The 21,838-nt window shown below is 50.4% G+C and overlaps 2 protein-coding genes across 7 annotated transcripts; one reads left to right on the top strand and one right to left on the bottom strand.

The window, feature by feature from the left end:
• Positions 1–7,317, top strand: ABCB6 (ATP binding cassette subfamily B member 6 (LAN blood group)). Of its 2 annotated transcripts, XM_079924071.1 has the most exons (19): positions 1–912; positions 1,236–1,373; positions 1,629–1,815; positions 2,011–2,112; positions 2,280–2,463; positions 3,073–3,194; positions 3,718–3,827; positions 4,010–4,075; positions 4,248–4,373; positions 4,526–4,602; positions 4,691–4,754; positions 4,866–4,951; positions 5,165–5,222; positions 5,437–5,541; positions 5,970–6,144; positions 6,288–6,400; positions 6,641–6,735; positions 6,807–6,875; positions 7,065–7,317. In XM_079924071.1, the coding sequence occupies exons 1-19, from the start codon at positions 364–366 to the stop codon at positions 7,171–7,173; spliced, it is 2,535 nt and encodes an 844-aa protein (XP_079780197.1). In that variant the 5' UTR covers positions 1–363; the 3' UTR covers positions 7,174–7,317. The 2 variants fall into 2 exon arrangements, 1 of the variants encoding a protein (XP_079780197.1); XR_013828685.1 differs by lacking the exons at positions 6,288–6,400; positions 7,065–7,317 and having other exon boundaries at positions 6,807–6,871.
• Positions 7,318–7,469: 152 nt separating this feature from the next.
• Positions 7,470–10,367, bottom strand: ZFAND2B (zinc finger AN1-type containing 2B). 5 transcript variants are annotated; one of them, XM_079924072.1, is made up of 10 exons: positions 10,323–10,367; positions 10,126–10,198; positions 9,758–9,852; positions 9,398–9,529; positions 9,119–9,270; positions 8,772–8,867; positions 8,636–8,717; positions 8,482–8,549; positions 8,078–8,150; positions 7,470–7,857 (listed from the first exon to the last, which is right to left on the bottom strand). In XM_079924072.1, exons 2-10 carry the CDS (start codon positions 10,178–10,180, stop codon positions 7,813–7,815), a joined length of 798 nt encoding a protein of 265 aa, XP_079780198.1. In that variant the 5' UTR covers positions 10,181–10,198; positions 10,323–10,367; the 3' UTR covers positions 7,470–7,812. The 5 variants fall into 5 exon arrangements, with proteins under 5 accessions (XP_079780198.1, XP_079780199.1, XP_079780200.1 ...); XM_079924073.1 differs by having other exon boundaries at positions 7,470–7,753; XM_079924074.1 differs by having other exon boundaries at positions 8,636–8,696.
• Between the last annotated feature and the right edge of the window lie 11,471 nt (positions 10,368–21,838).

Genomic DNA, 21,838 nt, shown 5'->3' with positions numbered 1-21,838 from the left:
GCCCTGGGTAGGAGCTGGGAGCGGCCCTGGTGGGCGGGGCTGCTGCGGAAGAGAGCGGCTGGAGGCAGAGGCTGAACATTCCTGTGGGCCCCGACTTGGCCAGAGGGTCCCCGGCCGCGAGCTAGGGGCGGACGGCAGAGACGGCGTACGTGCCCGGCGTGAGTGCGTGGCGGCGGCGCGTGCGCGAAGCGAGGGGGTGGTGTGGCCGGGTCCACGTTCGTCCCTGCCGCGCGACCCCCGCGGCTTAGCGCCCCGAGGCTCCATGACCCGAGATACCCGGGATTCCGCGCCCCGCCCCGAGCGGCCGGTCCAGTTCTCCTGTCCCTCAGTCCCCTCAGCCTCGGCCGGCGGCCACGCATTGCCATGGTGACTGTGGGCAACTACTGTGAGGCCGAAGGACCCGCGGGTCCGGTCTGGGCGAAGGGTGGCCTCAGCCCCTGCTTCTTCTTCACGCTTGTACCCTCGACGCTGATGGGCCTGGGGGCTCTGGCCTTGGTGCCGGTTCTTCCCTGCAAACGTCCGGAGCGGCCAGGTGGCGCTGACGCGGTGTCTTGGGCGGCCGGCCCTCGCGTAGCTCCTTACGTGCTGCAGCTGCTTCTGGCCACACTTCAGGTGGCGCTGCCCCTAGCCGGTCTGGTTGGCCGGGTGGCCGCTGCCCAGGGTGCCCCACTGCCAGGCTACCTATTGCTGGCGTCTTTATTGGGGACTGTGGCCAGCGCCTGTGGCCTGGGGCTGCTCGTGGTGGAACGGAGCCAGGCACGGCAGAAGCTAGCAATGGGCGTCTGGATCAAGTTCACGCACAGCCCGGGTCTCCTGCTCCTCTGGACTGTGGCTTTTGCAGCCGAGAACTTGGCCCTAGTGTCTTGGAACAGCCCACAATGGTGGTGGGCAAGGGCGAACTTGAGCCAGCAGGTGAGTGACCTCGTGGGGGGAGGGGAAGCATGGGTAGCGGGTGCTGGGAAGAAAGATGGCATGTCTGGTCACACTGGCTCCATGCTTTCGAATGCCTCTAAAAAAGGACAGAAAGGAGGGGCCAGCGCTGCTGGGAGCTGATAGCCAGCTGGTGGGGAGTGGCTGTGCTGAGTCACTGTGGATTTTTTTAAAAGCCTATTAGATGCTGGGCCCCTGAGGAGGACCTGGGTGTGTGCCCTACCCCAGTCCCCAGATGTGTTATAAGTAGTAACAATGGGATTCTGGCCCTCGTTGATAGTCTCCCCACATATGTTTAATTCTAGGTTCAGTTTAGCCTGTGGGTGCTGCGGTATGTGGTCTCTGGAGGGCTTTTTGTCCTGGGGCTCTGGGCCCCTGGACTTCGTCCCCAGTCATACACCTTGCGGGTCAATGAAGAGGATCAAGATGTAGACTGGAGCCAGGTACACCTCAGTTTCTGAAACTTCGGATCTATCTTAATTCCATTCTCTGTCATCATTTCTTCCCACCATAAAAACCCATTTCTTTCCTAAATCTCAGTTTGTGCCCTGTTAGCTCTACCCCATCAGGGATAGCTTGTTGGTCTGTTACCGTTACCTGGGAGCTGTAATCCCATACATTTTCCCTAGAGGCTTTCTGGCTAGTGCGCTTCATTTTGATTTCTGAGCTTCCCTCCCTTATGCGTTTCACCATCCTAGGTTCAGTCAACAGAGGGGCCACCACGGTCTACCTGGCAAGACCTTGGCAGGAAACTCCGCCTACTGAGTGGCTACCTGTGGCCTCGAGGGAGTCCAGCTCTGCAGTTCGTTGTGCTCATCTGCCTGGGGCTCATGGGGCTGGACCGGGGACTGAACGTGTTGGTCCCCATCTTCTACAGGGACATAGGTGAGGGGGAGAAGGGTTGTCAGCTCAGCACTCTGGTCTTTCATTGGCCTGGTTGGTGCAGTGGACTAGCCTAGGGAAGTGGGACAGAGTTGGGAGCTGGGTGGTCAGAAAGAGGCTGTGGCTGATTCCTGGGGCGGTTTCTCCTGAAGAGGGTTCTAGGGTCCATAAGTGGGCTCGGACTCGTTTTCTCCATAGTGAACTTGCTGACCCAGAAGGCACCTTGGAGCTCCTTGGTCTGGACTGTCATCACCTATGTCTTCCTCAAGTTCCTCCAGGGGGGTGGCACCGGCAGTACAGGTATGAGGGACTCCGCTCTCACCTCGGTTGGTATTGGCCCCTCTCCCTTCTCCCACAGGCGTCCTTCCCCCAGGCCCCTTGGTGCTCTCAGACCTTTCACATGTTGCTGCTGGGATGACGTCCTCAGGCTTCTCAGCCCTACCAAGGCCTCCCCTGGCTTCCCCCAGGCTTCGTGAGCAACCTGCGCACGTTCCTATGGATCCGGGTGCAGCAGTTCACCTCGCGGCAGGTGGAGCTGCGCCTCTTCTCCCACCTGCACGAGCTCTCGCTGCGCTGGCACCTGGGGCGCCGCACGGGGGAGGTGCTGCGGATCGTGGACCGGGGCACATCCAGTGTCACGGGGCTGCTCAGGTGCCAAGCCAATGGAAAGGAAGTGTGGGAGGGCGGGTCTGGAGACGCAGGGGTGGAGGGGCTGTCAGGAGAACAGACCCAGCTTGAGGAGCTGCTCCTCTGTCCTCTTTTTTTTTTTTAATTGTAAACTTAATGTACACGTGCTCTCGTAATAATTCAAATAAAGAAGACAGAGCAAATCTCTTTTGAATTCCGCTCACTTCTCCAGAGGTTCTCACTCCATTCAGTATGTTGAGTTCTGCTTTTTTTTGCATTTTTTTACATATAGACATGCAGACTCACAGAACTAATGTGGTATCGTGGAGGTTTTTCCTAAAATGAATGGTGTCATGACGTAGACGTCATTCTCAGAATGGCCTTCTTATCAAAATGTTAGGGAGATGTATTCTAACCCACACATGAAGATCTTCCTCATTCATTATAATTGATCCAGAGCATTCTATAATTTGGGCATCCTATGGTTTATTTCGCCATCTACCTGTTAAGGGGCGTTTAGCTTGATTCCAGTCTGTTGCTGTTGAAAACAAAACACTACGCTGAAACCCCCTAGGGAGAGTTGCTGGCTCCGAGCCCTTAAACCTTTCTTCGTTGCTTGACTTTACCTCCTAGCTACCTGGTGTTCAATGTCATCCCCACGCTGGCCGACATCATCATTGGCATCATCTACTTCAGCATGTTCTTCAATGCCTGGTTTGGCCTCATTGTGTTCCTGTGCATGAGTCTTTACCTCGGTGAGTGCTGCTTGGTGAAACCACCTCCCTGAACTATCTGCGGACTCCCTTGGGCATGAGCCCTGCTCCCACTCAGGTGACCCAGCTTTGGGAGACTGTAGATCAGTGGACCCGCATAGCCTCCTGCTGCTCTCCAATATGACGGGTGAGCCTCCTCTGCTGAGGGAAGCTCAGCTCACCCTGGGTGGAGGGAGGGCTGGGGAAGGGCATCCTGGTCACATTAGGTGCCCACTGTGGATGCGAGTCAAGGACGAACCTCATCTTTGTAACAGCATGCAGCTTGCGTTCATTTGTTCACCACAACCGTTTTCACACAGGCTTTATGCAGCCTGCAGTGAGGTCTTGGACACAGCCCCTTCCCTCAGGGAGCTTAAGACTCCCTCCCCTTTGGAATCTGGATCCCTGGGCTGTAGCACAGGGTTAGCGCGCATGTGACCAGCGGCAGGCATGCACATGGTCTCCGCTGCTGGGAGTGATGTCTTGCTCTCTTCTTCTCCCTCTCCCTCCTCCTGTCACTCTCTAGCCCTGACCATTGTGGTCACTGAGTGGAGAACGAAGTTTCGACGTGCTATGAACACACAGGAGAATGCTACCCGGGCACGGGCTGTGGATTCTTTGCTAAACTTTGAGACGGTAACAGAGGCCTTGGTGGCAGTGTTGTGAGGCTCGGAGATGTGGAAGAGTGTGCCTGGGACCATTGGGGCTGATAAGCAGCTGGGGGGTGCGAGGTGTGCTGTTTACAATTAGGGAGGAAGGATGGGGAATTGAGCTGAAAGCTGTGGCCGTGTGGAACAGCGGTGGTTTGAATTCATCAGGTGAAGTATTACAATGCGGAGAGTTATGAAGTGGAACGCTATCGCGAGGCCATCATCAAATATCAGGTGAGGATGCTAGTTGGAGGCCTACTGAGAGCAACAGCCTGGCCTTGTGGAATTGCCAGGACAGAAAGGAGTAAAATTTGGGCTGTGAGGTTGAAGGTGCCCAGGGCCAGGTTGGGATTTGGTGACTGTCAGCATGTATGTGATATTCCTTCCTCTCATGTCGTGGCCCCAGGGTTTGGAGTGGAAGTCAAGTGCTTCACTGGTTTTGCTAAATCAGACCCAGAACCTGGTGATTGGACTTGGGCTCCTCTCTGGCTCCCTGCTTTGTGCATATTTTGTCAGTGAGCAGAAGCTACAGGTGAGGGAATTGTGCTGGGCCTGGGGATGAGGGGACCGGGGTCTTTGTTTAGGCCACCAGGTTCCTGGGTGGGAAGCAGGGAGGGTGATAGCCACTGGGCAGGGTGAGAGCCCGCAGGCCTCCTGTGACTCCTCTTCCCTTGATGTCCACAGGTTGGGGACTTTGTGCTGTTTGGCACTTATATCATCCAGCTGTACATGCCCCTCAACTGGTTTGGCACCTACTACAGGTAACCTGACCCTGGCCCTCACCTGTTCAGGGTGCACTGTTATTTCTCCAGCTCCTCAGAGGAGCTCCAGCCAGCATTCTTCTTGCAGGATGATCCAGACCAACTTCATTGACATGGAGAACATGTTTGACCTGCTAAAAGAGGAGACAGAAGTGAGTGAGGAGACAGGAGCCGGGTTTGTGGGGAGCGGGAGCCTGCGTGGCGTTCTTTGTGTCTGGAGAATACCAGGCCTGTAATGGCACACATTGGTGGCACTCTCCCAGGTGAAGGACCTTCCTGGAGCAGGGCCCCTTCACTTTCAGAGGGGCCAGATTGAGTTTGAGAATGTGCACTTCAGCTATACCAATGGGTGAGCCCCTCCCCTTTCACTGTCCCCCAGCCCCCTTTTCCGGTGTCAATTTACACACTGCCTTCCTGCCCCTCCTTCCTGCTTCTCAGCCCACCACTACCTGGAAAGAGAGCCTGAACAAGAGAGGGGCAGGGCCCAGTAGTGGCTCTAGTGTCGGAGGGGGCCCCTGGCAGTGCAAGCAGGCCTGCTGAGCATGCCCATCCTTCTTTGCAGGCGGGAGACCCTGCAGGATGTGTCCTTCACCGTGATGCCTGGACAGACACTGGCCCTGGTAAGAGGAGACCCAGCCAGTTGGCCCAGACTCCTTGAGCTTCCCTTATTCTAGTGCCCGTGGTAGCTTGGGACCAAGGCTGTGGAGTTAGCCCTGTCATGCCAGGTTACTGGAGTGACTGTAGCAGCTTCCATGGACATTGTGGCCTCTTGGAGAGAAAGATTTAAAAGCCAATGGGCCTTAGAATGTTTTCCCTTTGTTTCTTATGCAACAGGTGGGCCCATCAGGAGCAGGGAAGAGCACAATTTTGCGCCTGCTCTTTCGCTTCTATGACATCAGCTCTGGCTGCATCCGAATAGATGGGCAGAACATTTCACAGGTAAGGATGCTTGGGAGAAGCCTGTAATTTAGAGGCCTGTGTGTGAAAGAATGGCAGGTGCTGGGCATCCAGGGAGTGGTGGAGGAGCTGTCACCCCTGCAGAAAGTTGGGCCAGGAGACCTCAGCCTTTCTAGCAGTAGACGACCTGCATAAGAAAAGTAGCCATGAGAATGAGTGGTATGGTGCTGTATGAGGCACAAAGATCTGCAGCAACCCGGGAAGCAGGGAGAGAAAGTGTATTTTCTCTTTATCGATGGGGAAACAGACTCAGAGAGGTTAAGTGATTTGCCTGCACAGCTAGGGTTTAGGAAGGTGGAGGCAGGATTCTCACGCAGGGCCTCTCATCCCATATGCTTCCCACCATCCCATCCTACCTTCCAGGCCTGGGTGGGTCTCAGAGGCCAGAGCATATGGTCTTTTGGCCCCAGGTGACCCAGGTCTCTCTCCGGTCTCACATTGGAGTCGTGCCCCAGGACACTGTCCTCTTCAATGACACCATTGCCAACAATATCCGCTATGGCCGCATCACGGCTGGGAACGATGAGGTGAAGGCTGCGGCTCAGGCTGCAGGCATCCACGACACCATTATGGCTTTCCCTGAAGGTGAGCCTCCCCTGCAGAGTCCCCCTCCTGCCCAGTTCAGTCCCGTTACTCCCTCTGACCTCGGTTCCACCTCTTCCTTGCCCATCTGGTCACAGAAAACAAGTTTATTACTGTGACTTGAGGGAAGTAGGCAATTTCCACAGGGTACGATACGCAGGTGGGTGAGCGGGGACTGAAGCTAAGCGGTGGGGAGAAGCAGCGTGTCGCCATCGCTCGCACCATTCTCAAGGCTCCAGACATCATTCTGCTGGACGAGGTGAGGGCCCTGAGTGCCTTCTCCCCTCCTTCCTCCCCGACCCGTGCCCCAGCCATTCTTGCTGGGCACCGTCTCCATCTAGGAGAGCTAGCACAAATCCATGTTTCACAGAAACACCTTGCAGTTTTCAAGCGCAAAACAGGTTCTTTTTGATTCCTGAGGCTTTGGCCAGCAGCTCGCATCCTCCTCCCACTGGGGACTTGGGTGGCCGGGGCAGTTTTACCCAGTCCCTCTCTGTAGGCAACATCTGCGCTGGATACATCTAATGAGAGGGCCATCCAGGCTTCTCTGGCCAAAGTCTGCACCAACCGCACCACCATCGTGGTGGCACACAGGTACGGGACGGGCAGCGGGCAGCGGGGCCCACACTGGTGGTGTGGTAGGTGACTGATCTCTGACCTCTCAGGCTCTCCACTGTGGTTAGTGCTGACCAGATCCTCGTCGTCAAGGATGGCTGCATTGTGGAGAGAGGACGGTAAGGGACACAGTAGGATGAATAGGGAAGGGCCTCTGAATTGAGGGCCCCAGGAAAAGGTTGTGGAATCCCAGGGCTTTCTGGAAGGATCTCCCTCGCCAGTTCCCTGTCATCTCATAGACTAGTGGCGAGGACTCTTGGGGTAAAACTGATAGTTGGTTGGGACTTATGTTTTTCTCCTTGGCCCAGGCACGAGGCTCTGTTGTCCCGAGGCGGGGTGTATGCTGACATGTGGCAGCTGCAGCAGCAGGGACAGGAAGTCTCCGAAGACACCAAGCCCCAGACTAAGGCCTGGTAACAAAAGTATGCTTCCCTCCCAGAGCATAGCCGAGGGAAATAACACTGTACCCCTCTTCCCTGCCATATTTCATCCTGGTCTTGGTGCTAGCTATAGTGAAGGAAAGGGGCCTTTCAAAAAAGCACTTTTGGGGGAAATAAAAGTGTGGACTGAGCTGGGATCACTGTGACTTTCTGGTGTGGGGGATTGCAATGGGCCTCCACCCTTAGATCAGCTGAGCATTCTTGACAGGACTCTTCTGTTTTTGGTTGGAGAGGAGAAAGAAACACACCACTTTGGTGTCTTACTGACTGCCAAGATTCTTTATTCTTTCTAGCTCCCCCTCCCAGCCCCCTACATGTGGGGGGAGCCGCAGTATATGGTGGATGTCAAGATGCAGGGGGCCATGTGGGGTCTGGCCAGGGCCCAGCCAGGGAACAGTTCAGAGCTGTTCTCTCCCATGCAGCTGGAGAGGCCAGCAGAGCCATCTGTAGGCTCAGCTCCACAAGCTGTTTCTCCTGATGCTCCCTGCAGGTGGCCTCCACGTCACTCCTCCTCATCTTCACTCTAGGCTGCTCCGGGCCTCCTCTCCCTGTGGACCCTAGAGATGCGAGGGCCACAGTCCTCCTCAGCTGAGCCTCCCTCCCCAAGCCCAAGGCCCTAGCACAGGTTGCAGTTGGACGGCTTCAAGCTGCGGCTCTGAGCCTGGAGCAAGGGGAGGGGAAGGAGAGGAAGACAGGGTTCGACGTCAAGGAAATGAGGGGGACAGTCCTCACTGCAGAGCTCAGCATGGGCTGGAGTCATATTGAAAACACAAGGATAACCACCATTCCCAAACTCTACTACTTGGAAGAGCACCCCCCAACCCCCCGTAAACTCCTTACTTCCTCCCAGCGCAGGGCCTGTCTCTACCCCATCCTCATACCTGCCGCTGTCGGTATTCTGCCTCGCTGGCTGATAGTGCTTGTGCTAAAGCTAAGTCTTCTTCCTCCTGAGAACTGGGAGGGAGGAACAGCTTAAGCTGGATGACAGTATCTAAAATGTGAGCATCTCATCTGTTAGGCATCACTGTGCTGAGCACTTGTGAGTATTATCTCAATTTTCATAGGTAGGGTTCTATAAGGTATTAGTACTGTCCCCATTTTATAGAGTGCGTTAAGACTAATGGGTTAGAGAACTTGTCAAAGGTCACATACTGTAGTTCAAAAGCTTAATTGTGAGCCCAAGTTCCTAACAGTTATCCTGCATTGGATGAGAGTGGTCCCACCTACCTCCCTCCAAACTGAGCCCTTGCCCACGTCCCACCCTCTTTCACCAGAGAGAAGGTACCTTGGGACCTGGGGTTTGGTCTCTGCCAGGGACAGTTCCAGGGCTCGTTGCAGAGCCTCATCCTCACTCTGCAAAAGGAAAAATAAGACCAGCTGCCTTGGACTTTACTCTCTGTTGGGTTTGCTTCTGTCCATCTGACCCCTGCCCAACTCACCAAGCCATTTTGCAAAGCAATCACTGGAGAGGCTGTCCGGGATGGAGACTGAGCTGTGGCTCTATGGCAGACATTCAAGAGGCTGAGGTCAGAGATGTGAAGGGAAAAAAGGAAGAGGAGAAACAGGCAGGCCTACCTGCTGGCAGAGGTAGATGAAGGCAAGGTCTGGTTTGGGCTGGGGATGGTCTTTGTAGAAGAAGCTAGGCCTTGTGCTCTGGAGATGGCAGCCAGTCTGTAGGGAAGAGACACTCTTGGCATGCCTGCAGACACGGTCAGCTTGCATGTTCCTCCCTGGCCTGACCAAGGAAGTCTGGAGGGGAACTCCTCCACAAGGTCTGGAAAACATGCACTTCAAAGGAAATAAAAAGACTCCCTAGCCAAAGGGGACAGGTTGATGCTTCCCCACTATAATGACAGAGGTTGAGTCAGTTTCAGAAGGATGGGATGGTCCCAAAGGCAAGTAGATGACTTGGTTGCAATTACCCTGCCCTACTTGTGGGGTGCCCCTCCCCAGAGCAATCATGGTCCAGTGGGTGACGGTGCTTGATGCAGAAGTTTCGGCCACAGTGGTCGCAGGTCAGTTTCATCATTTCCCGCTGCCGGCAGCCAGAGCGTTCACACTTATTGGTGAAGATCTGAGGTGGAGTAGGGAGGATTGTCTCTGCTGAGACTCTGATCCCCTCTGATCTGGTCCTAACAGTTGTACAGACTTCCAAGCAACTGTAGTCCCAGGTGACCATGGTGAACCCCTCCAACGCTTACCTTACGCTTTTGCTGAGCTGGATCAGAGCGGCAGTCTCTGTCAATGTGTTCCCCAACAGCACGGTCAGGGGGCTCCCCTCTGGCCACAGGAACAGGCACATTACAGAGTGGGCATACAGGTACCTGGATATCCTACAGTCAGGGAGCAGGGGTCGGTCTGTGGCCTACTCCCAAACCAGCCAAATCTCTGGTCCTGAAAGAACCTGGACATGACCCCCCATAAACGCAAAAGGAAACAATGTTCCCAGCACTGAGCCTCAGAAAGACAGTAAAAGAGAGGAAATGGGAGGCAGAGGGGTTCCAGAGATTCTGCATGCCATCCTCCATCCGCCCCCTTTCACCCGCAGACCGCCCCCTCACCTTTTGGTAAGCAGATCCACAGTGATGCTGGGCGTAGGCCACGTGGTCTGCGCAAAAGATGCCCGAGCAGGCGTCGCACTTGAGCGGCAGAAAATCTGCAGGAAGTGGGTTGGACTGCAGGTCCAGGGGGACCTCGACCTCCTTCCCGCTCACTCAAGCCTTCCGCTCAGGGGAACGAAAACGCCGCAGTACTGGCAGTGAACTGCACCCCTGACCTAGTCCACTATCTCCTAAGCCACGCCCCAACCTCGAGCCCCGCCCCCCTCGGGCACTTCCAGCCCGGGAGCCCACCCTTCCCGCCACTTGCAGTTCCAAGCCCGTCTCCGCCCGGCCCCGCCTCCCGCCTGCTCCGCCCCTCACCCCCTCACCCAACCGCTGACAGCTCGGCTCCGAACAGTGAGCCCCAAGGTCCGGAAACTCCATCGCCGGGCCGGACGGGGCCTGCTGGTAGAGGAAGCGATGCTGAGCTCCTCTAGGGTTCCCGCTCCGGGTCCAAACCGCGACCCCCCACTGTGGGGGGACTCGCTGTCCCACCCCTTCCTCCCCACTGCCCAGCCCGGGTTACCGGAGCGTCAGCGCCTCCAGGCCCGCAGCTCCCACTCCTCCCCTGGCGCGCGCGGGCGCGCTGACGTCGTCGCGCAGGGCGGGCACGTCCAGCGCAGTCCCCGGGGGGCGGGGGAGCGTCCCGGAAGAGCCGATCACACCCCACCTCTTGTTGCGTTAGGCTGGAGGCTGGATGGTTTCTCTTGGGCGCGGGCCTACCTCCACGAAGGGCGAAACGGCAGGCGAAGGCAAGGACCGATGACATCTTGGAGGGATGGGGTGTTTTGGGGTCTTTCACAATTGGGTCCTTCGTCCGCTTTTCACTCTACACTCTCCGACTAGCCGTTTCGTTCGCAGCCACTGCTGTACTTACTCTCCAGGAGCTGACAACTCCCTTGTTTCTGTGAAATACACATTTCTCTTCAGGGCTGTAGCTCCTCCAAGTTTAGCTTCGGTGTTCTTTTGTGAGACTTCTCTGACCCTCCTCAGTTTGAGCTAAGCGCCTCTCTTGTGGTCTCCCTGGTTCTGTTTTAGCACTGTATCACCTTATTGTAATCAGCTGTTCCCTCACTCCCCTGCCTACCCCTGCCCCACATAAATATACTGGTAAGTCAGGGACCACGTCTGCCTTGCTTTGTGTTAGGTAGGCCCCAGCACCCAGCTCAGTGCCTGTGGTTTTCAGACTTCAGTGTGAATCCAAATCACCTACAAGAGCTGCTGTAAAATGCAGATTCCTGAGCCCCCAGGGCTTCTGATTTAGTAGGAAGTGTAGGAGAGAATTCTGACAGATTATCCATGTACTACACTTTGAAAAACACATGCCTAGAATATGCTGAATGCTTATTAAATATTTCTTGAATGAAGCTAGAGTCACTGGACTGACGTCCTGCTTTACCTTAGGGAGCCCCAGGTTGAGACCTTCTGTTTCAGCACATTTTGTTTCTCACATGCCTCTCTGGCCCCTCATGCGTGGGCTTGGTTGCACTCTTATTTTCCCAAAAGTTTGGGCATGGGGACAAGTAAACAGGTGAAATAAACTTAGAGTTGAACAGTGTCCTCCAAAATGGAGACAGAACCAGGCTACAGCTGGAAATGAGGAGCCAGCCTTCTTCTCTTCTCCCTCTCCCTCTCCAACTTTTGGCTCTGTTTCCCTGTGTCTGCTTCTTACATTCTTACAGCTCTAAGGCTGGTGAAAATTAAAACCATTTTTTCCTGGTTCCTCAAGCAGAAGGCCTAATTTCATCTCTGACTGGGCCTGATTGCCTTGACTTGGATTATCTGCCAAGTCCTGACCTGTGGCCCAGGGCAGGGTATGTGTTGTTCTGATGGGCCAGGCCTGAGTCTCATGTTTGGGGGAAGTGAGTCAGTTTCACCTAGAGTGAAAATCACCAAGCTGGCTTGGACAGTCCTTCCAGAAAACCCAAGAGAGTCCATTCAATTCCTTCCTTCCTTCATTCAACATACTGAGTGTCCTCCCATGTGCCTGTCACGGGATGATACATGCATAGACTAGGATCTACCAGGTAATACGGCAGTGCATTTCAGGTACACCCATTCTGGAGTTGACAAGTGTTATTCAAGCCAAAACCTGAAGGGTGAGTAGATGTTGGCTAGGTGAAGGCCAAGGGAGAAAGGAGCGGGATGGAAGGAGATGGTATTCCAGACAGAGGAAACAACAAGGACAAAAACCTGGAGATAAGAGGGAACAAGATCCTTTAGATGAGCTTTTTAAAAGCTTATAGCATTGGGATCTTAGAGTGTAAGAGACAGCTTAGCAGAAGATGAAGCTGAAGAGTTAGCTGGGGTCAAATCTCAGGTCATGGAGGCCACGTTAGTGTTGAGAATTTTAACATGAACATAATAGGAAACTGTAGATAGCTTTAAGCAGAAGAGTAACATGATCCAATTTGTATTTTGGGAAAGTCACTCTGGCTTCAGAGTGGGGAACAGATTGGAAGAAGGGAGACTAGGTAGAAGGCTGTTGCTATAGTAGAGACAAGAGATGATGGTGTGAACTAGGGATGATGCTTAGAATTAAAGCTCAGTATAGAGGTTAGATATGAGATAGAAATTTTAAAATAAGTAACTTTCCAATATATCACTGAAAGAATAAAATGGTAAAAAGAAAGAAAGAAATTCTGTTCCCAGAGCAACCATAAAATACACAGAACAATTTTTTTTTTTTTTGCACATGCCATGCGGCTTGTGGGATCTTAGTTGCCCAACCAGGGATTGAACCTGGGCCCTCAGCAGTGAGAGCACTGAGTCCTAACCACTGGACCACCAGGAAATTCCCTCAGAGAAAAAATTATGACTTTGTCTGTGGGAAACACCTTGACCTACCTCTATGCAGAAGTTCAGCCCAACATTCAGTGAGTGTATGGAACACCTTTGGCCAATCTTGCAGGGAAATTTTGTCAGCTCCTTCCTTCAACCCATCCTCACACCCTGGGGTAGGCCCTGGGCAGCCATGTTTCTGCCAAAGATGATTGGTCTGGGAGTGGTCATCTAACCCACATTGGGTAACTAAGTTTGTGTTTCCCAAAAGCATAACCTGAGACAAGGATTTCGGTGCAGATAATTCATGTAGGAGGTAGTCCTAGCCAGAGTAAGAGAGCAGGAAGGAGGAAGACAGGGAAGGAAGGAAAACAAAGTGTATTATTGAACTGGTTACTACTGTGGTTCCCAATTCCACTGGGAGCCCTAGGAGGAAGCATGTAAAATACACCTCAGAATCGTCCTTCTAAAGGACAGGAGGCTGGGCTGACTCCTGTCTTCTGTAAGTTGGGGGTTTCTCCTGGGAGTGATAAGTCCCCCATGTCCACCTTGCACAGCCAACCCGTACCTGTGTGCAAGCTGATTGAGCTACGCGGGGCTTTGGGAAAAGCCCTGAGGCAGAAATACTGAAGCTGGCTCAGCTTGGAGGTGGGAAGGCATCTGGGCTCACAGGAGCTGTCCACAGCGACAGCTGAAGTCCAAGGTGTGCCAAGCAGACGAGGCACAGGGCACCAGGAGCATCTGCTATATTTGGCCAATCAGATTCTTTCCTGGGAATTTGGAATCGAGGCCAAAAAAATCAGTGTTCATTGGATCTGTAACATACAAGCTATGGGCTTGCCATCTGCCATACTACCATGCTGTCATACTGACTGAGGGACAGGAAGAGATTGTTATCTGCAATACTATGACTGATGGGACACAGCCCCATAAAAAGAGATTGATTTTGTAGCTTACACACGTGGGTTTAAATCATATCATTACCTCTTTTGCCTCCTCCGAAAGTCTACACCTCCCAACAAAACCGTGGCTAACTGCCTTCATTTCATTAGTTTCACTTTGTCCCTTTCAAGATAGTTATAAGTTATCCCATTAGATTCACTATATTTCCCAAGGCTTTGTCAGACTCTCTTATCACACCCGAAGTCAGGCTATTGACATGCAGGCACTCTTCATCCGGGTATGCACCTAGGCGTCCTCTGCCATAGGGATTCAGCTTTTGACCTAAGCCCTTCAGAAAGGAGAGCTGTTGAAGAGCTTGCTATTTGTCAATTCCAAGACTCCATATCTGTGGAATCCAGCATCAGTTCTGTTAGATTTAAACATATGAAATTGTTAATAGTTGACTTTTTTTTTAATTTACAAAAACAGCAATTTCATATGGTTTAATCTAAGCAGCACATGTCATAGGCAAGAACTGTTTTTCCTCTGACCTTCAATCTAATCCTCACCCTGCTGGGTTTTGGAGCCCAGATATGAAGACAAACAGGCACTGTCTGGGAGTATGGTTTAAAGTCCACACACCTTAAAATCAGATGTGTCAAATGTCTATGTACCTTAGCACTTCAACCTTGCACCATTTTCTACTAACAATGTATAAGGAGAGGGTATTGGGTAGGATATAGGTTAAACTGCCATAACAGTGACTCAGAAACAGTGGCATTAACAAGAAAGAAGTTTAATTTCTTGCTTATGTAATTATTCAGGGCTGGCAGGTATGATAGCACTTGTCGGGGACTTGGACACCTCCTATTTTGTTGCTTCACCATCATTAAGGTGTTGCCTTTGTCTACGTGGTACCAAATGAGTCCTTGTTCTAGGCAGCAGAATGAGGGAGAAGAAGGCATCCCCTCCACCCTCCACCCGCCCCACCCCCGCCATTCAATCACCTTGAATTTGCATACATCACTTCTGTGAACATTGTATAGACCAGCTATAATTGTATAAATCATTAACTTAGTCATACGATCACACCCAACTCCAGGGAAGCTGGGAAATGTAGTCTTTAGCTGGGTGGCTATGTGTCCAGATAAAATTTCAATTATTATGTCAGTGAAGGAGAACAGATATTTGGGGGACAACTAGTGTCACAAAAGGAAATAAAGGATGACTTTTATGGTATTTGGGCTGTCCTGAGCTTGAAGTAATGAAGCAGGTGGTGGGTCACTTAAAGGCACACAGCAGCCAGAATGGTGTAAGGCATATCTCTTAGCTCGGGAGGTTGGAGGATGAGAAAAACAGGACCAAGCACCACCTGGTGAGTCTCCGATTGTAGCCCACTCTACCCAATAGCCATTCCCCAGCTCCCTCCTTGAGGACAAAACTCTGATTTTAATCATCTTTTTCCAAGTAGTTGTGTTTTGCATAGGTCCCTTTGCAGCTCCTAGAATGAGTCTTAAATGGTCTAAGTCAATGTTTTTCAAACTTTTTAACCATTACTCACAATAGGAAATACATTTTGTAACCCAACACACACACACGCACACACACACGCACACACACGCACACACACACATACATGCCTGACACTTGACTTTTTTTTTTTCTTTTTTGCGGTATGCGGGCCTCTCACTGTTGTGGCCTCTCCCGTTGCAGAGCACAGGCTCCGGATGCGCAGGCTCAGCGGTCATGGCTCACGAGTCCAGCCGCTCCGCGGCATGTGGGATCTTCCCGGACCGGGGCACGAACCCGTGTCCCCTGCATCAGCAGGCGGACTCTCAACCACTGCGCCACCAGGGAAGCCCTAAAAGTTATTTTTTAGCCCTGTGGAATGTTAATCAGTTTAGTATCTAACCTAGTAATTATTTTCATTCTGATATGTATACATTTTTTTCCCTGAAAACACTCAGAGAACCATTTTTTTGTATTCTTTATCAGTTCCCCCATGAATGATTTATATGTTCATATAGTCTATTTGGATGAGAATTTATAATATTTCTGCTCTGGACATTACCTATGACATCTAGCACTCAGGCAGCTATTTTGTGACCATGAGTGGAGCCAAGCAGAGCCAACATGCTGAAGATGGCAGAGAAGAAAGATGGAAAAGATCCAGGGTCACTGATAAATTAACCAACCCGGGGATACCACATCTGGCTTCTTGTTATGTAAGAGAGGAAATGTCCTTGTTAGCAATGCTTTCTACATTTTGCAACCCAAAGCTTCCTTTGTGATACACCTGTTGTGGCAGCTCACCTTAATAAAAGTGAACATTTGATTCACCCAGATGGAACTTTTTGCTGGTGTATCATCAACATATGATGGTGGCTCTGGTGGTAGCAGTGGAATGATCACTGAGTTTCCCAATCAACTTTAGAGATCCTCCCCTCACAGCTCTGCAAAGACTCCTGATACAGTGATATTATATTCTGCACATTAATATTCTGTAAACTTGTTTTTATCTTTATTTTTGTTTACTTGCTTTTAATTTTAAATTACTTCCAGGGCTTTATAAATCCTTTTGTTTTAATATATAGCTGTCTGATTTTAAATATTTTTTCTTGTTAAACTATAATCATTTCATTTTAAGAATTTTATTTATTCATTTTTTCCCTTTCTACATTCATGGCTTTAGAGAGGTAGGCTTCCAATTTTTTGGAACCTTGTGTGGAGCAGACTAAACAAAGAGAAACACTGCCTCTTTCCCCGCTCCCACTCCACAAATGCTCAGATAACCAAAAGCTTAGAGAACCCTAAAAATAAAATCTTGGAAGTTCTCTCTTGAGCATAAGCTAGAATGTTTTAACTGTCAGAGACCCCAAAGGCCACAAGAGAGAATGAAGCCCTCACAGTTTCCCTTGTCTCAGGCAAAACTTTTCCTGACTGGTAGGTTATAGTCCAGATTAAGCTATAACCTACCTGACTGGTAGGTTATAGTTCTGACTGGTAGGTTATAGTCCAGATTAACCTACCTATAGGTAGGTTAAGTCCATGCTGATCAGCAGCCTAGGAGCTTCCCAAGATTTAAAAGGATGATGAACAGACCAAAGCCACTACCTCCTGCTACATAGTGTGGACGTAGGTTCCTTGCTTCCGAATAAGGGAATAAAGGAGAACATTGAGAGAAATCCAGTAACACTTTCCAGGTTGAACAAGCTGTGTCAGAAGATATCAACTAGCAATTGAGCATTGCTTAAGTCTCTTTGATTGTAGACCAACAAAGCACACGCAGACCTGCTAAGCAGCTTTGTGCTTCAGCTGTGGGAAGCTGAGCTGCAGCCTCCCACAGGAAAAGGAGAAATGGGCTCCTCTACAAATCAGCAGTTGCAGTCACGGCCAGACACCTCTTATCTCAGCTTCAGCAGGTTTAAAGCAGACAAGGTCAACGTGAGGATGCCAGCAAGGATGTCTTGGGCCCAATTCTACTCAAATTTTAGTTTAATGGTATCTGTTTAGTTTCGTGGTTTTCCTCCTCCTCAAATGACTCTTAGAGAAACAGTGCATACTGAAAGGGAAAGGAAAACCGTTTTGCTAACTGTCCTGTCCTACTATTACTCATCTCTTAGTTTATTTAATCCCCCATGAAAACCTTTTGAAGTGAATATTATGTATTCCCCTTTTGAAGATAAGAAGACTGAGACTGAGAGAGATGAAGTTACTTGCCTTTGGAGATGGGATCTGGACCCAGGTTTGTGCATTGCCTTAAGTCCCGTGTTCTTTCATTATACAACATTGCCTCCCCCAAATCGACTCTATAACCTCCTCAGCAACTGAAAAGAAGAATCTTAAGGGGTGGTTTTCTCAGAGTGTGGAAAATCCCAAATCTCTCCATGGGTTATCAATAATCAAACACCCTTTCAGAGCAAGGTACTATTTAAATATCTAAATATGACTATTTAAATAACCAGGTGTGGAAGCTCTTTGATTGGAACTGACTTCAGACCCCAGGAGAGACCAGCATGGCTCTGCCTTCACTGAGGTCTGCCTTGCTTTCTCAGGTACGTGATACACAATCTTTGTGACAATATTCAGTCCCTTGTCCTGAAGTGCCCTAGCTCTCCTGTGGATTAATTATAGACCTAGTTTAGGCGCATAGTTCAAATTCATATGATTTTATAGGTCACACAGTGATTTCACATGTATCTGATTCAACCCACTAAATATTGACCAAGTCTTATCAGATGTTATACTAGGCCCTGGGCATAGAGGTGAATAACTTATGGCCTCTACCCCATAGTTGTTCAATGTCCAGAGGGGTAAGGGGATAGTGGGGGAGAGGGTGCTACTGGCATCTAATGGGTGGAGGCCAAGGATGATGCAGCTAAACATTCGACAATGAACAGGACAGCCCCTATCACCACCAAAAAATAATTATCTGGCTCAAGGGGCTTCCCTGGTGGCGCAGTGGCTAAGAATCCGCCTGCCAACACGGGACACGGACGGGTTCGAGCCCTGGTCCGGGAAGATGCCACATGCCGCGGAGCAACTAAGCCCGTGGGCCAAAACTACTGAGTCTGTGCTCTAGAGCCCGTGAGCCACAACTACTGAAGCCCACGTGCCACAACTACTGAAGCCTGCACACCTAGAGCCCGTGCTCCTCAACAAGAGAAGCCATTGCAATGAGAAGCTCTCACACTTTGGGCAAGCCATTTTACCTCACTAAGCCTCAGTTTCCTCATCTGTAAAATGGGGAAGGGGTCCTACATCCAAGCATGATGGTGAAGATTACAAAACTGATACATGTAAAGCACTCAGATCTACGACTAACATATACTAAATTATCTAACATATGTGTATTGTTAGTTGTTTAACTGTGTATATTATTCATTATTACTAAATTTGTTCATTTTCCATGTGTTGATACATTGTCTTTATTTTTTTTTTTTTTTTTTTTTTTTTTTTGCTGTACATGGGCCTCTCACTGTTGTGGCCTCTCCCGCTGCAGAGCACAGGCTCTGGACGCGCAGGCCCAGCGGCCATGGCTCACGGGCCCAGGCGCTCCGCGGCATGTGGGATCTTCCCGGACCGGGGCACGAACCCGTGTCCCCTGCATCGGCAGGCGGACTCTCAACCACTGCGCCACCAGGGAAGCCCCATTGTCTTTATTTTTTATAATGGGTAGATTGCCAGTCCAAATTCTTGAATATAATTTCAAGATAAGCTTGGTGTCGTGGTTTTAAAATATGTCCATAAGAGAACTCCCTGGTGGTCTAGTGGTTAGAACTAGTGGTTTCACTGCCATGACCCGGGTTCAATTCCTGGTCAGGGAAGTAAGATCCACAAGCAGTGCAGCCAAAAAAAAAAAGTCCACAAATTTTTTTCTACTTTTCCCTTAAAGAGCTTGGGCTGGACTCAGTGACTTGCTTCTAATGTATAGAATACAGTGGAAGTGATGGAGAGTGACTTTTGACACTAGGTCATAAAAAGCACTGTGGCTTTCTTCTTGCTCTCTTGGACCACTTGCTCTAGGGAAGGAAGCTGTCATGTCGTGATGACACTCAAGCAGCCATAGGAAGAGGTCAGTGTGATGAGGAACTGAGGCCTCTTGTCAACAGCTATCTATCCATAAACACATACGCCTCTGTACTCCATACACCGTACTCATATGAAGATTCTACGTGATATGTGGAAAAACAGCAGTATACTGAGGGAGCACTAGGAGAGCAGGTCTGCTATGGGGGGCGGGGTGGGTGATGTGGAACATCAGGGAAGGCTTCGAAAATGGAACGTGGTCTGAAGTACATCTTAAAAGACAAGTGAAATGTTTAGCAGCTGGAGGGATGAGGGGTGTGGGTGTAGAGCAGGGGTGGAGGAGGGCAGTGCAGCTGAGCCAAGGAAAGAATCTGTCTGGGGTTGATGCTGTAGTGTAAAGAGCAAGCCAGGGCAAGGGCAGATCTCAGAAGACTTCTTTTTTTTTCATAAATTAATTGAAATTATTTTTTAAAATATTTATTTGGTTGCGTCGGGTATTCGTTGTGGCATGCGAACTCGTAGTTGAGGCATGCACGTGGGATCTAGTTCCCAGACCAGGGATCAAGACTGGGCCCCCTGGGCTTCCCTGGTGGCGCAGTGGTTGAGAGTCCGCCTGCCGATGCAGGGGACACGGGGTCGTGACCCGGTCCGGGAGGATGCCACATGCCGCGGAGCGGCTGGGCCCGTGAGCCATGGCCGCTGAGCCTGCGCGTCCGGAGCCTGTGGTCCGCAGCGGGAGGGGCCACAGCAGTGAGAGGCCCGCGTACCGCAAAAAAAAAAACAAAAGAACTGGGCCCCCTGCATTGGGAGCGCAGAGTCTTACCCACTGAGCCACCAGGGAAGTCCCTTAGAAGGCTTGTTAACCATATCAGGGAGCTTGAATGATACCTTGTAGGAGGAGAGCCTTGATTACTATTAGATAGCAGAAAGCTCACCCAATTTGTATTTTTAACTTATTTAGCTCCTTTTTTGGGCATAAATTTCGGCAGGGGTCAAGAGTGTGGGCAGGGAAACTGCTGCATTGGGCCAAGTGAGAGATGAGGAGGTTGTGAATCAGGGCTGTGAGAGGGCTGAATCAAGAAATAATTAGGACACCCAATTAGCAGCAACTCCACACCCAACTCTGGGTGTGGGATGAGAGAAAAGCAGACCTTCCGAGCTGGTGGTGACGACAAGCATGATAGTAAATACAGAAAAAGCCTATCTGTGTAGGGGAGTAGTGGGGTGGAATGCAGAGTGGAAAGAGCATGGGTTCAGTTTTTGTTATGTTGAGCAGAAGGTGCTCGTGGGACATTCAAGTGGAGATGCTTAGTCGGAAGTTCTGGGAAAGGAGCTAAGATTTAGAAGTCATCAGCATGAGTGGAAACTGAATGGGTGAACAAGTGAAATTGCCCAGGCAGACTGCAAGGAAAAAGTGAGCCAGTGATAGACGCAGTGAAAAACCAACATTTAAGGGAGCAGGAGGAGGAAGTCCAAGAGACTTTAGTTGGACACGAAAAGCAAAACAACATGGTGATATACTGGCCTTGCATGATGGAAAATTCTTATACTCTGTCCTTGCTCTTTGTACTTTTTTTTTTTTTTTTTTTTTTTTGCGGTACGCAGGCCTCTCACTGTTGTGGTCTCTCCCATTGCGGACCACAGGCTCCGGAAGCGCAGGCTCCGCGGCCATGGCCCACGGGCCCAGCCGCTCCGCGGCATGTGGGATCTTCCCAGACCGGGGCACGAACCCGTGTCCCCTGCATCGGCAGGCGGACTCTCAACCACTGCGCCACCAGGGAAGCCCGATCTTTGTACTTTTAAAGATCATTTAAATCTGTTTTGCAAAATCTCTGACCAGAAAAACAAATTCTGCCTACACTATTAGTAATCAAACTCTTCTCAAAGATTTAATTTCTGCCCTCTGCAGTACTACAGATAACCCTGCAAAGTTTGACGGCAGCTAACGTGACTTACTTCAGCATTCCCTTCTTGGCTTGAACGTTACTTCACAGTTTCCCATACGCTCCACGTGATGACATTTTCAGCCTTCATCTCTGGTGATTCTCTTCTGGCACTCTGCTATTTGCCAACTTGTCCACAAGCATAGCAAGCCATCCTCTGGAAGTAGTCTAACTTGTGCACAGTACACTCTAGGTATTATATTCTTTCCAGTAATGCAGCCTAAAATTAAGTTTAGGAGCAGCAACATTACACTATTAGCTGTTTGAACGTGTAGTTAACTAAAGTGCACTGCCCTCCCCCTGCAAACATAAACATGTAACCAACCCTTTTTTCCCCAGCCTGTACTTCATTTTTTTCTTTAGCCTAACTGTAGTTTTCACATTTCTGCTCATTTTTCTTTCACTCATATGAAAAGCTTTCTTCTTGTCTCTTTCATCATGGGGCAGGAAATGGCCAGGACGCCTGATAATAAAAAGTTGTAGACAAACATATAGCAACCATCAGACCAAGGCAAGTGTCAAGAATGGACTCTCATGCAACTCCAAACATATGGTTAATGTTTTGACCCAACTACAGGCTTCTGGCTCTATCTTCAAGCTGCAAGTTTAACAAGGAAATAGTTTATGGGTGGGGCAGACGGCAGCCATTGTTTTTCTGATTAATTCTACTTTTCCTGAATTGCCTGTTTGATGATTATAACTGTTTTCTCATTCTCTTCAGAAGTTTCTCGATGATTACAAGTTCTTATGCCTTCAGTGACAAAAGACAGGGAGGGCCATTGAAACCCTGAGTCTTTCAGGCAAATGTAAAACAAATGGAAAAGAAAAATTTCTCACACGCTTAAGAGAGATGCAGCACAGAAGTCAACCTCAAAAAGCCAGGTAGCATTGCCATATGGTGTCTCCA

This window comes from Stenella coeruleoalba, assembly GCF_951394435.1.
Source record: "Stenella coeruleoalba genome assembly, chromosome: 6".
Lineage (NCBI taxonomy): Eukaryota > Metazoa > Chordata > Mammalia > Artiodactyla > Delphinidae > Stenella > Stenella coeruleoalba.
The sequence above is the reverse complement of the archived record's forward strand: the minus strand, read 5'-3'. Positions and strand labels throughout refer to the sequence as shown.